Below are 13579 nucleotides of genomic sequence, written 5' to 3'. Positions count from 1 at the left end.
GTGGGGGGAAATCAAACTATGCCGATGACAGTTAAATACGAAAACTCAAAACGAGCTGCTAGCAAAAAGTTGCCGAAAACCACTTAGACCACTCAATGAGCCGTTGCAAAGTGGCAATCAAATTACTTCGAGTATTTCGATCCATATATAAACTACTGAGCCCTCGTTGCTATAACGAGTTGTGTGATCCTGCAACTTGTTTGCTTCTAGTCCCTACCAACAGTCTTTACCAAAAATGGCTCCGCTTTCGCTCCTTTTCTCGCCGCTCCTTTTCGCTCTTGCTCTCGGTGCGCCTGCTGCTCCAAGTGGGTCGAACCTGCAGCGAGACCTTCTTACCGTGCAATCTTTTAAACAGAAAATCACCGTCGATCCCCAGGGCGTTACCAAAAAGTGGAAGGGAAACGACGTCTGCAAGTTCGAGGGCTTCGTCTGCGACGACAACCCCAACACGGGCCAAAAGGCCCTGGCGGGCGTCGATCTCAACGGGTTCAACCTCGGCGGCCAGCACCTGACGCTGGACGGCTTCCTGGACAAGCTGACGGACCTGACGTTTTTCCACGCCAACTCCAACGGCTTCACCGGGCAGGTCCCCAGCGGCCTCTCGGCGCTCAAGTGGCTGTGGGAGCTCGACCTCAGCAACAACAAGCTCTCGGGGCCCTTCCCGCCCGTCATCCTGGACCTCGACCTGACCTTCCTGGACCTGCGCTACAACCAGTTCTCCGGGCGGATCCCGCGCGAGGTGTTCGACCTCGACCTCGACAGCCTCTTCCTCAACGACAACAAGTTCTCGGGCAGCATCCCGGACAACGTCGGGTCGTCCCCGGCCCTCTATCTCACCCTGGCGAACAACCAGCTCAGCGGCACCATCCCCAGCAGCATCGGCCAGGCGAAGAACCTGCTGGAGGTCCTGCTCCTGGGGAACAACCTCTCGGGATCCCTCCCGACAGAGTACAGTGCGCAGAACCTCACCGTGTTCGACGCCAGCGACAACAAGCTGTCTGGGTCGGTCCCGGAGGAGCTGTGCAAGCTCAAGAGCCTGGAGCAGCTGAACCTGTCGAGCAACAGCTTTAGCGGGACTCTCGGCCCCGCGTGCACTGCCCTCGTCACCAAGAAGGTTCTGAACGTCTCCAACAACTGTCTTCAAGGAGTCAAGGACCAGAAGCCCGCTAGCCAGTGCATCCGCAAGGAGTAATGGAACTGTTGCGCATGGCCTTGAGGCTTGCGATCAGATGGGAGACGATGGCAGTCGTTTCTTTTCCCGGTTTTCACCGGTAAATCTGCAGTGCTGGCCCGGAACTCTTTATTTAATTTTAACTTATTAGACGTTTATTCGTCAACAAATTCAACATATGAGGCAGCGGAAGACTTCATCTGCAAGCCTGCCAGCCGTACCTGATCCACAAATAATGACAGCACAGAATTGAACATGAAAACTTCTTTGGCCTTTTGTATTCAACTGGAAGGTCCTGTCATAGCTGCGTTAGAGGGCCACCTGGTTAAACTTGAGCGGCGAATCGCCCAGCCAAACATTGGGAATGGGCACCATCCATAAGGTGTCTCTATATTTCGCGGCAATGACTGAGAAATCTTGCAATGCGACGTTGAGGCGTTTCCCGGGGGGGGGGGGGGGGGGGGGGGTGCATCGAACCCCGCGTGCACATAAAGTATGGCCCCCGTGACACCCCACCTCCGCATACTCTAGGGAGCATCCTGACGCATCTGTTCTCTGTACACATCCAACTCTATAGTTGACCACACGTTCAGTATCCTGCTGTCCTCCAGCTGGTAGATGACATGCTCATGGAAGTTGACGGGCTTGCCGTTGGGCCTCACGCCTCCCCACTCCCGGACCGGCGTCCCCGTGAACTCCAACCTCGCCGCGATCCGCTGCGCCCCTTCGTCGACCAAGAGCTGCTGGATGTGAAAGTGGAGCCCCCGGATGGCATCCTGGCTGTCGCTGATCAGAGGGATGTACTCGGCGATGCTGAGCCTGCGGCCGTTGTGCCGCAGCTCCGGCTGGCAGAACCGGTCAAAGTCCCTGGCCATCGTCTTCGCGTTGATGCTGTCGATGTACGCCCCGTAGAACGACTTCAGGTCTGCGGGCCCCGCTGCGGGGGCCGAGCGGCCCGGCGATGGTTGCGACGGTGCCGGGTCCTGCTCGTGGGCAGTAACGCCGTCGACGTCGCGTACGGAATGCCACCTCGTAAGACGGCCGTCGACGAAGTAAGCGAAGACAATTTCCTGCGACTCAGAGGTCTGGTCCGGAAGGCCTGCGCTGATGACGCGATGGATGAGACGCGCAGCGATGCCCTCGGCATCAACGTCGACCAGAATCACGTCCGGTCGTACCTCCCTGGTGTCCCCAGCGCCGGTGCGGTTGTGGAGCTGGTCAAGAAATTGGGCTCTCGACTGTGAATGGCCGTCGACGGTGATGGTCGTATGGATATATCTCTCCCACTTTTCCAGTTGTTGAAGATTCGGGCCGCGACATATCTCTCGAAAGGCTGATTCGAGGCTGCTGTGTGAAGATGTCCCCGCCATTGGAATGTTACTTGGTAACACAGCTTAGTGAAGTTGTTCGATTGAATCAATGCCGGCTTGCGAGAGAAATTTTCAGACTGAGAGATCGGCTTAATTACTCAACGCTGAATTGGTCAGACATCGATACCCAAGTTTGTAGTCTTCATTTGAAGAGGGGGAAGAGGCATGCGCCGAGGACCGAAACCTCAGCACTGTCGATCACCGCGCCCTGTTGTCATTTTCAAGCGAGTGCTAGGATGACTAAAGGGAGGGCGAGTGGCGGGGGCGGGGTTGTACCCGACACCACTTCCGGCCGGCAGGGCTTAGATTGCTGGGATGGCGGGGCCGAATCCGGGGGTTTCACCGAGTCTCCAAGTTGGCATTAGCCTGACGGCCGTGAGGTTGCAAGAGCCTGCCCGTGGAGCCGGTTAATATAACGGTCCTGGGCTCACGATTGTTAAGCCCGGGGTGCGCGAACTCACCAACGATGGGGCAGGAAAAGTACCCAGCTCGTGTAAAATGCTTACTCTGTGGCCCCCCGACGCTCTGCTCTACTCTGCTGCACGGCAAGTTGGGACTTCGGGCTTGGTATCGGGGACATTATATCATTATCGCATTATCGTCTCTATTTAGTGTTGTACAATCTTGACGTTCCGGGACCCTCAGGACTCCCCCTCCACGTTCGCATACCAGGTCCATATCGCCGTCGCAACGGCCGTGGCTTCCCACCTCTCGCCCAGGATGCCCGTGAGCCCCGTGCCCACGAAGGCGAACTTCGCAGCCTCGGTCATGCCCTTGCCGCTCGCGAGAACGGCCACGACCTCGTGCCCGTCGCTCGTGAAGCCGCGGTCCCTCTCGCCCCTCCTCCCGCCGGCGCCCTCGGACCGCGAGCCCGAGAGCCACACGAGCTTCCACCCGTAGCCCCAGCCGGCGAGCTGCTTGACCTCCTCGGCGTGGCTGTACCGCCACTGGAACTCCTCGGCCCGCGGCTCCATGTCGGTCCCCTTGCCGCCGACCTCGACCATGAACGTCCGCGCCGTCGACTGGTCGAAGCTGAAGGGGATCCCGGTCATCTCCGTCTCGTAGGGGACCCTCTCGCCGCGTTCCGGGCGGGCGGGCATGGTGATCTTTGTCGGCTTGTACATGGTGGAGGTCCACTTCTTCTCCATCTTGATCAGGACGGGGTCCTTGTCCGAGGGGCCGTCGAAGACGATGACCTCTCTCTGGTTGCGCAGGCTCGTCCGCAGCGACGCGGCGAAGAGCTTCTCATCGGCCGAGGGGCCCAGGTGGCAGGTCCTCGTGAAGGCCCATTGGAGGTAGCAGTTGAAGGCGGGGGGGAACTTGGCCGTCGCGGCGACGAGGGTTCTGGGGGACGACGGGCCGCCGGCGACGGCGTGTTTGTACGACGGCGCGTCGTCTGCTGGGTTCCAGCCGGGTGCGGCATTCGGAACGGCATCGTAATATGGCGGGGGCGCGTCTAGGCCTGCGCCGTAGTCTGGTTGTTTTTGTTTCTTGTATGTGTGCGACATTGTTTGTCTGAAGCTGTTTTCTCTTTGGCTGGAGGGGGGAAATGGAAATGGGCGATGGAGTCGTCGATGTCATCTTATATCCCCAAGTCAGTCAGTCAGTGACACCGACGATCCATTCCCCACTCTCAGCGATGAGCGATGAGCGGGCAACGAGACGAAGCGTATGGAGACGAGCACATGGCTGATTACACCAATTGCGGCTGTGAAGCGCGGGCATAGGCCTATTACGATCAGCGTCAGCGGCGCTGGTTTAGGGCGAGCGAGGGCTGACGGCCTGCTAAGCCACCCTCACTTTCTCCCAATTGGGAAAACAGCCCACCGGTGCCCCGGCCGAGCCCCGCTCGGGCAATCCGGCGCTGGAGCACGGGTCACTTGCGGCCGATCACCACGGGGCCGGCACCTTCTGGGCGCGGAGTCGACGGTGGTGTGTCAGAGGAACATGGCGCCGGACGAGAGATTCTATTCCCCCAAATCTTTTTTGGGCCCCCCGTTTGTTGTTGCCTGGCATGCAATCATTCTTCGTGTGCAGGGTATTGGCTTGGCAGCTGAGCCGTGTGTGCCTCCAGCGTGCGCGCCCCCCCTGCCCGTCGACAGTTTCAAGGCCCCGAAAATACCTCGAACAAACCAGGGCCTTGCTGACATGCCATTTGCCATTTGCTGGCCGTGGCTTTGTTCTTACTCAGAGCATCCCGGTTGACAGCTCAAACACCCCGGGACATGGCGTCGACATCATTTCCCTTCTTTCCTCCCTACCCTACAGCCCATTGATGAGCATCTCAGCCGTATTACGTGACGGGGTCGACAATGAACCACAAACCATCGACAAGTGAGTGTGCTCTGCTTCAAGGAGCACGCACACTCTGCCCTGCGTTGTGCTGCCCACATGCCGCTAGCTAAATGGGCACATCCTCCCGCATCGCCCTGCCAAAACCACCTCCGCCCCAGGCACAAACGGCATCCAATTCGGCCAAATTTTCAACTCGACAAATGAAATAGCCGTCCCTCCCCCCAGACCCCGGTCCGTCTGGGCACCCACACATGCTGCGGGTGGACGCCCACGATACAATCCCATCGCCCTTGGCCCTAGGCCCAGGCACACGCACGCTGCAACCACAAGAACCCGCCGCTAAAAGCTCACCAGCGCACGCCACTATTCCCGTTTCTGTCAGGCCTTGCATCTTTTAAGCCTTGCGAGTTTGATTGCGTCTGGCCGCACGGCGCTCGCTCCCTACCCCTACCCCCGGCTTCCCTTTTTGTCGCCATGTTTGCGTTTGCGCGATCCTTCGAAAACGACCTACAATCGCAGATTGGCTGCGAAGTCGAAGCGGCCCCAAGGAGCGCAATCTCTCGACAAGGGGAGTTGAAGGAATAGCCTTTTGTAGCTGCAAATTTAATTGCGGAAAATAAACCCCAAGTCGGGCATCCTCACCCAGGGCCTGCAGGGCTAGCAGGATGAAGCCGCGCCGCGATCCAATGTCACCCCCCATTGCAACACTCTGCTAGATAGAGAAGAAGAGAGGAGTCTCCCGCACCCCCCCGAGTTCCAGGCCCGAGGTGCCGCGATGCGGCGTGGAAGGGGGGGTAATGTAGGATCCCTTGGCTTCAAAATGTCGCCCACGCCCTCTCTTGCGCTCCGAGGGTCTGCCCGACCTTCTCGTTCTTTTCATCGAGTGCCTCCTTGCCTTCCCGGACAAAGCCCGTTCGAACGGCCGTCCTTTGACCGCTGACCCGCCTCCGTTTGCTTCATGCCCCGATAAGACTGCGGACCCCATTGACCGCCCGCAGCAGCCGCTCATTTATCTTGTCGTCGGATACTTGATTCGATTCTTCCCAGAGATTGAAACCCAAGCCACCGTAGAAACGCTGGGACGCGACGAGTTCAGAATGGTCGCCGCATCCACACGCGCCCTCTGGGCTGTCGCCGCCTCGATGGCGCTGGGCGCATCCGCCGTCGCTGCGCAGAGTTTGGAGGAGGTTCTCGCCAAGCAGGCCAACTTGACGACGTTCCGCGGCTTGGTCAAGGTACGGAAGCCGAGTGACAGATCCCCAGAGCCCGCCCCATCTCGTCTGGACCCCGGGTGTGCTCGTTTGTTGGAGCCATGGGGCCTCGCGTGCACATGCGCAGAGCAGCGGCCGTCTTCGCCGAGCCCGGCAACTTATTCAGACTCGGTGCAGCTGACAACCCGTACAGGACTACGCAGACATTTTCTCAAATTTGCCCAAATCCGGCGTTACGGTATGTTCATCTCATCTGCCTGCAGCCAGGACTCGAAAGGCGTGCGAAAGGTCGTCCGAAACCCTCAATTTTGTACCATGCCAGTAAAGAAGAAATTGGAGGGGGAAAAGGAAGATGAAAAAAAAAGGGTCTTGTTCTGACATGCAGACGCCAGATTCTCGCCCCGAGCGACTCGGCATACCTCAAGGGCCAGGGCTGGGACGCCAACAGGGATGACATCGTCATCGGGCTGCAGTACGGCATCCTCGAGGGCAGGGTGGCCTTCGACGCCATGTACCCGGGCAACTCGACCATCGAGTCGACGCTGCTCACGGACGGGCGCTTCTCCAACGTCACGGGCGGGCAGCACGTGCTGGTGACCAAGCAGCCCAACAGCGACGTCGTCGTCACGTCGGGCGTGGCGTCGCGCACGACGGCGCTCAAGACGGACATCGCCTTCGACGGCGGCCTCGTCCAGGTCATCGACAGCCTCATGGTGACGCCCGCGCGCCTCGAGACCACGGCCCGCGACGCCTACCAGGACCTCACGGCCTTCCTGGGCGCGCTGTACACGGCCGGCCTCGTCGCCGAGTTCGCCGAGACGCCCAACGTCACCATCTTCGCGCCGCGCAACGCCGCGTTCCAGGCCGTCGCCGGCACGCTCTCCGCCATGGGCGCCGACGCCCTCCGCCGCGTGCTGCGCTACCACCTCGTCCCCGCCGCCGTCGTGCAGGCGTCGCTGCTGGCCAACGGCACCCGGCTGCCGACCGCCGTCGACGGCAAGAGCATCGACATCACGCTCTACAACAACGACATCTTTGTCGACTCGGCCCGCGTCCTCCAGACCAACATCCTCGTCGCCAACGGCGTCGTGCAGATGCTCGACACCGTCCTCAACGTCGACGCCCCCAACGCCGAGCCCAACGTGACGGCCGTCTCGCAGTTGCCCCTCTTCACCGTCACCGGGACCGTGCAGACGGGGACCGGCGCCCCGACGCCCTTCATCTCCGCTCTGCCGTGCACGACAAACTGCCCGGTGTCGGGCGGTGGCGGTGGCGCCGGCGGCGCCGGTGGAACGGCGACGGGTGGGGTCAGCCCGAGCTCCAGCACCGGAGGCGTCGCCGCGGCGCGGTGCACCGGGGGCATGGTTGGTGCCGCCGCGGGCGTCGGGTTGGGACTGGCCGTGGGCGTCATGGGAATGGAGGCATTGGGCGTTATTGCATGAGGCGACAGGACGGACGGATGAATGGGTTAAAACAGGGAAGAAGACATGTCAAACCGGACTGGGTGGGATAGTTCGGGCGAGGAAAGGGGGGTGGCGCGCCTCCTTTGCCGTCTGAAGGGAAAGACGGGACAAGGACAGGACAGGACAGGCAGTGCGCCACATACTTGGGCGGAGGGCGGCGGATGCTAAGATACCCGTGCATGATTTTTCCAGTGAGCGGCTAAGCGGCTGAGCGGCTATGAAGATTTTGTTTGTTTTTGTTGCTTGCTTCGCTGTCTCCCCTTCCCGGTTCTCCTTCGCGTTCGCATCTGAACTCGGGCCATAGCGGCTCCCCATCTTCCAGGGCACGGGGTTCCAAGTAGACGAACCTCGGTTCGAAAATAGCCTACTCTGGCGCATCTAAACGGCCCCGGGGCAACTCGGTACAAAGCGCCCCAAGGTTTCGCAGATTAACCCTTTTTCCTTTAAAACTTCCCGTTTTGTTTGCGAAGAGTCAGGTAAATAAGGCTTGTTCCGCCCCCCGGTGGGATGGAAGCGCGTCCCAGAAACGACTTTTGGAACGAGGCACGATGGCCGGCCTGCTCAAGGCCTCACGCACCCGTGCGCGCGCCTCTTTTCGAGGCTTCCCCCTATCAGCCTTCCTGATTGGAAATCCCCTCCTTCTTCTTTGCTGGTCCAGAAATGGGTGAGATTGTACACAAGGGTTCGCCTACTGGCTGGTTTGGGGGGTTAAAAGTTTTGGGGGGAAGGGTTGGTTCCGATCGAGCTAGCGGCGGGCGAGGCCGAGGAAGAACACCACCCGAGTCGTACCTTGCAGCATGCAAGACAAGATCTATTTAGTGACCCAGAGTCAGTGGGCTTGTGGATGGTGCGGATGTGTTTCTCCGGAAGATCTGCTACAGCAGGGTAGGGCTGCCAAGGAAAGGCCAAGGGCAAGGCGGCGAGTGCCTGACCGGCGCGGGGTGAAGGGGGGACGGGCTGATACATGGAAGATGAGACTCGGGAGTGGGAGAGACCAGAGAGGGCAGAGGCCCAGAAGGAGACGGGAGGAAAAGGAGCAAACGGCGCGGAAAAGAGGCCACTGCATCTATACCTCCGACCAGCCCAGCCCTCGCGCCCCAGGTATATAGCCGTCGGGAGTCTCACACATAGACACTGTGTGTCGGGGGGCTGTCGAGGATTAGCCTCCCAGATCTTCAGACAAAATGCTCCGATGCACCGAAACATCAACCCAATCAACCGCCAAGTCCAGGGCGGGCGGGTCACTGCATTCCCCAGTCTCTCTTCCCCCTCAAGGCCACCCTGCAGAGTGTGCACTAGGCCTAGAAAAAGCGGTGCTAGGCGCATCTTGTCAACATGTGCGCACGGATGCGGCACGTCTGTAGAGGGTCCCCTTGCATGATGGCCGAGTTTAATTTTTGCAGCACGGCCAAGGATGCGCGGATGCTTATCTGAAGATGTGAGGGCTGTCGTGTTTCATGATGGCTTCATGATTTGGGAGCACACTCTGGCCGTGTAGCATTGGGGGGACGAGGCGCCCGCCGCCAAGAGAACGAAAGCGGTGCGGGTCCGACTTGTTTTGCAGGGCCCAACCGACTCTGGACAGCTCTCTTGTCGAAGGACGGGAAGGGGGACGATGCAACTCTTAAAACCCCATGTGCTCGTCGATCCCGCGCGTTGCACAAGCCTTGGAGTCCCTTTTTTCCCTCTTCAGGCTTCGGCGATTTGTCGTTCAAGGCCCCGAATCTCTCCTTTTCCTCTTCCTAGTCTCACTCCCCGAGACTTTGAGCTGGCCTCGCCGATAGCTGTGCTATTTTTATTTCATATATTCTTTTCTTTCTTTCTCGATCCTTCGGGCACGATAGGGAATAGAGCGGGAGAGGCGTTGCGTAAATCAAGAGAATTGAGATAGATTCGTGTGCAGAGCAAACTCCAGGACAAGATGAGAGTCACATGGTGGACTTTGGCCTCGGCGGCCGTGGTTTTGGCGGTGCCGGCTCCTCAGGGAGGCCAGCAGACCCCGACCCCGACAACTAGCGGGACGCCGACGACCACCGGCCCTTCCAACGGAACGACCCCGACTGGCGCTGCCGACGCCTGTGGGCAGATCGCCCCCAAGCTGGCCCAATTCGTTCAGGCGAATCCGAAAGGTAAGCCAAGCATCTAGAGAATACACGAGTGGAGGAAGGTGTACACGAAAATGAGGGCGCCTTGGCGGGATATCGAGAAACTTCCCAGCAGAATTTCCAAATAGACTCGAGCCGCTAACAAGCATTCCCCAACAGCCACCCCCCAAGTCCCGGCTCAGCTGGCGTTCGACTGCCTCCAGTCGGTGCCGAACAAGCCCGGCCCGGCCAAGGACCTCGTCAAGAGCTTGAAGGCCTACGTCTCATGGCAGAGCACCTTGTCTTGGCTCAAGAACCCGCCGGCGTCGTACATGCTGCCGCCCACCGACATCGAGGGCGGCCTCGACGAGATTGGAAAGAAGGCGGAATCCGGCGGGTTCAAGAGCGAATACGAGTTCCAGCTCTCCATCTTCCAGCTGATTGCTTCGGCTCACGATGGTCATTTCGCCTTCCGCGGCGATGTCTTCAAGGGCTTCAGCTTCCGCAACAAACTCGCCTCCGACATCGTCTCCGTGTCTCGCGATGGCCTCGAAGTGCCCAAGCTTTACCACCTGGGTGAGTCCTGGCACAAACAGCTACGATGTCCGTGTCGGCTGCTAACGATCTCCAAAAAACTGCAGGCCAGCTTAACAGCAACGGTAGCGCTCCTGCTATCATCAGGATCAACGGCAGAGATGCCGTCACGCTCATCTCGGACCTCAACCTGAAGTTCAGCGGCTTCCAGGACCCCGACTCGCAGTGGAACGGCCAGTTCAGGTCGTACGCCTCGCCGGAGAGCGCCATTACTGTCGCTGCCTCGCTCGCTTTCCAGGGCAGCAAGGTGACCCTCACCTACGACAACGGCGAGGAGCGCTCCGAGGACAGCTTCGCCATCATCCGCACGGGCGCCAACTTCACCGGCGTCAACAACGGCGAGGACTACTACAACAAGTTCTGCAACCCCGAGACCGCGCCCAAGCCCACGATGCCCGGCATGATGCCCAACCAGACGACGCCCGCCGTGCCCACCAGCACTGCTCTCCCGCCTCCCCTGCCGACCATCGAGGGATACCCGTACCCTCTCATCCGCGACAGTGGCGCCAACACCACTTCCGGCTACTTCCTGAACGGCACGGGCTATGACGATGTCGCTGTGCTCGCAGTTTCAGCCTTCTCTCCTCCCGACAAAGTCGACAGCATCGAATACCTGACCAACTTCCAAGACACGGTGGCTAAATTCCTGGCCAAGAGCAAGGAGGCCGGGAAGAGGCGCCTTGTTATTGACGTTGCTGCCAACGGCGGTGGCTTTGTCGTCGCCGGTTATGAGCTGTTCGCCCAGGTTTGTGATCCCTTCCCAAAGTGCTCCCCAAGGCAACAAACACTGACCGTCGATTCCAGCTGTTCCCCGAGGTCAACCGCTTCCAGGCGAACAACCTTCGTCTCTCCGAAGGTCTTGTCAACTTGGCTCGCCTCACGGCCGCCATCCCTGCCAACTTCACGCCTTCCACCAAAGAGGAACAGGAGGCCTTCGATGCGCTGAGTGGCAGCTCCGTCGTCAGCAACCTCATTCCCGGTACCATTTACACGCCTGATGAGCAGATCTTTACCACGGTGGACCAGCTCCTGGCCCCGGTGTCCCTCAACGGCGACATGTTCACTGCGTACCAGCAGGCGCCTCTCAACCAGTCCGACCCGTCGTACAACCTGACGGGTGTCGGCGCCAAGGCCAACCCTCCCCCCCGCGTCTTCGACCCGGAGAACGTGGTCCTATTCACCGACGGAACCTGCGGCTCGACCTGCACCATCTTCTCCTACCTCATGATCCTGCAGATGGGCATCAAGACCACCGTCATCGGCGGCCGCCCGCAGACGGGCATCATGCAGTCCATCGCCGGCGTCGAGGGCGCCCAGGTCTTCGCGTTCAACGACATCACCTCCGACGCCAAGGCCATCATGGCCCTCACCCCCAAGGAGAAGAGGGAGGAGATCATGAACAGCCAGCTCGGCGAGGTGGCCAAGGGCTACGCCATCAAGCGCTCCACGACGCCCAAGAGCGCCGGCGCCGTCAACGCCAAGAACGCCTTCTCCATGTCCGACGCGCGGACGCCCCTGCAGTTCCTCTGGGAGCCGGCCAACTGCCGCATCTTCTACACCCACGAGATGCTCTCCAAGCCCGAGGTGGCGTGGAAGCGCGCCGTCGACGCCACCTGGAACAACCCCACGCAGTTCTGCGTCGAGGGCAGCCAGGTGCCGGTGACCAAGAACGCCACCATGGACCCCTTGTTCCGACAGAGCCAGAACAACACCGACCTGCCCGGCGCCGGCAGGAGCGCCGCCGCCGAGGGCGTGTCCGGCGCCGGCCTGAAGCTCGCGCTCCTCGTCGCGACGTTTACGGTCGTGGTGTTAAGTCTATAGAGAGTTTCCCTGGATTGTTCTCATTTTCATTTTCTCCGTTCCTTCTTCGCAAAAGCAAAACCCAAAAACCAGAACATGCGCTCAAATGACTAGAGACCCGAGCAGAGCCGTTTCATCGGCAGAACCTTACTACATCACCTTGACGCAACAGGGGGCCGTAACCGCAGCGTCGGGCCAACCCTGCCCTGAGCAGAGTTGGGACGAGGAGAAGAATTGGTCTTTTTCGCAATAAAAACTTAGCTTAGTATTTTCGAGGCATGCTTTACAGGGTTCTGCGTGGAGTTTAGCTAGGCGGCGGGCGCACGGATGGCCATGGATCACAGCCTCCTCGGAACGGGAGGCGGGAGGGGGGGAGTTGTTGGACTATTACAATAGGATCTTTCCGTTTGGTCAAAGCTCCCTCTCTCTCTCTTTCTCCCTCGCCGATCCGTGAGCCGCTGGGTGCGACTTAACACTTAGGATAGCCTCAATTAATGGTTAGTGATGCCACAATACATAAAGCCGTTGCCGCATCTAGAAATACTGTTTTATTTCTTGTGAATCGCCGTTCGGCATTAAAATACGTGAAAAACATCGATATTGTGGGTAAAATAACGAGACTTTGTGTTCTTGAGCTTGACGGAGAAGTCCAAAGAAGTGGTGGTGTGCGTTATGGTCAAACTTTCCTCAGCCTCGGAACCCGGCCGCACCATGGAGGGCCCGAGACAAGTTACCAGAGCTACTTTGAAAAGTTTATAAAATGCAATAGGCGCTCAATGAGTTACTCGGGTTCGGATCAGGTATTGTAGGCTCTCTGACAGACTTGACGTCTCGCTTGTGCTTTCCATTTGACTGACATATCACTAACTTTGAAGCTGGCGTAGTGCATCTCATGTTACCATCAAGGGACATCAAGAAGATGATATCGACCAAGACATGGATTCTGATCGAAATCGTAATGGTGTTTGTAAGCCTGAGGAGATAAAAGCTTGAGCGCAGCAAGAAACCAAGGAGAGTTGCACCCTAAACAACAGGTCGCGCGCCATTTGGTGTTATCACGTGTAACACAATTAGACTTGCTGCGATGATACCAGTTTTCAAGGCATAGGTATCGTATTAATCTTTATCCGAGAGACTGAGCCAGCCTGGTTCGTCTACTACGCCTTATGGGTAGGAACGCTGATCTCACGCTTCTATGTCTGACCCGAGAGATTGGGGTGCTCCACCATATCTTCTACCCCATGAGAAAACATCAACTTATACTCGCCGATCCCATAACACGTCCGGCTCAACATTCTCTTCACTTGTTCAAGTTCTTCATGAACTCAAAGAGCGGCGTGGCCCTGTCCCCAATAGGGTCAACGGTGCAACGGCCAGTGAGGACTCAGTCTATCTACTCTACACATCGCAGCAATGGATTGGACCCCGCCATATACGATGTACAGCTTGGTCAAAGAATAAAGGTGTTGTTCTTGTTATGAACACATCTATGAAGATATCGTGATCGTTCCTGCGATTTCGCGTCATGGCTGCTACGTTTCACAAGCTACTGTAATCGTAGCTAAATAAACTTGATCAAAAATGGGGACGA

At 58.6% G+C, this 13579-nt stretch overlaps 5 protein-coding genes across 5 annotated transcripts; 3 read left to right on the top strand and 2 right to left on the bottom strand.

The window, feature by feature from the left end:
- Nucleotides 1-235: 235 nt before the first annotated feature.
- EsH8_VI_000301 (uncharacterized protein) lies at nucleotides 236-1192 on the top strand (the record flags this gene model as incomplete). Its single annotated transcript, XM_083271554.1, has 1 exon — nucleotides 236-1192. One exon carries the CDS (start codon nucleotides 236-238, stop codon nucleotides 1190-1192), a length of 957 nt encoding a protein of 318 aa, XP_083126728.1.
- Nucleotides 1193-1698: 506 nt separating this feature from the next.
- Nucleotides 1699-2541, bottom strand: EsH8_VI_000300 (uncharacterized protein; the record flags this gene model as incomplete). The annotated part of the gene is made up of 1 exon (XM_083271553.1): nucleotides 1699-2541. The coding sequence occupies one exon, from the start codon at nucleotides 2539-2541 to the stop codon at nucleotides 1699-1701; it is 843 nt and encodes a 280-aa protein (XP_083126727.1).
- A 641-nt stretch (nucleotides 2542-3182) lies between these two features.
- On the bottom strand, nucleotides 3183-4049 carry EsH8_VI_000299 (uncharacterized protein; the record flags this gene model as incomplete). Its single annotated transcript, XM_083271552.1, has 1 exon — nucleotides 3183-4049. The coding sequence occupies one exon, from the start codon at nucleotides 4047-4049 to the stop codon at nucleotides 3183-3185; it is 867 nt and encodes a 288-aa protein (XP_083126726.1).
- A 1884-nt stretch (nucleotides 4050-5933) lies between these two features.
- On the top strand, nucleotides 5934-7489 carry EsH8_VI_000298 (fasciclin domain-containing protein; the record flags this gene model as incomplete). The annotated part of the gene is made up of 3 exons (XM_083271551.1): nucleotides 5934-6071; nucleotides 6241-6285; nucleotides 6440-7489. 3 exons carry the CDS (start codon nucleotides 5934-5936, stop codon nucleotides 7487-7489), a joined length of 1233 nt encoding a protein of 410 aa, XP_083126725.1.
- Nucleotides 7490-9431: 1942 nt separating this feature from the next.
- Nucleotides 9432-12009, top strand: EsH8_VI_000297 (uncharacterized protein; the record flags this gene model as incomplete). Its single annotated transcript, XM_083271550.1, has 4 exons — nucleotides 9432-9639; nucleotides 9775-10170; nucleotides 10236-10933; nucleotides 10993-12009. The coding sequence occupies 4 exons, from the start codon at nucleotides 9432-9434 to the stop codon at nucleotides 12007-12009; spliced, it is 2319 nt and encodes a 772-aa protein (XP_083126724.1).
- Nucleotides 12010-13579: the final 1570 nt, after the last annotated feature.

The sequence above is a fragment of the Colletotrichum jinshuiense genome, chromosome 6 (assembly GCF_051148585.1).
Source record: "Colletotrichum jinshuiense chromosome 6, complete sequence".
NCBI lineage: Eukaryota > Fungi > Ascomycota > Sordariomycetes > Glomerellales > Glomerellaceae > Colletotrichum > Colletotrichum jinshuiense.
The sequence above is the reverse complement of the archived record's forward strand: the minus strand, read 5'-3'. Positions and strand labels throughout refer to the sequence as shown.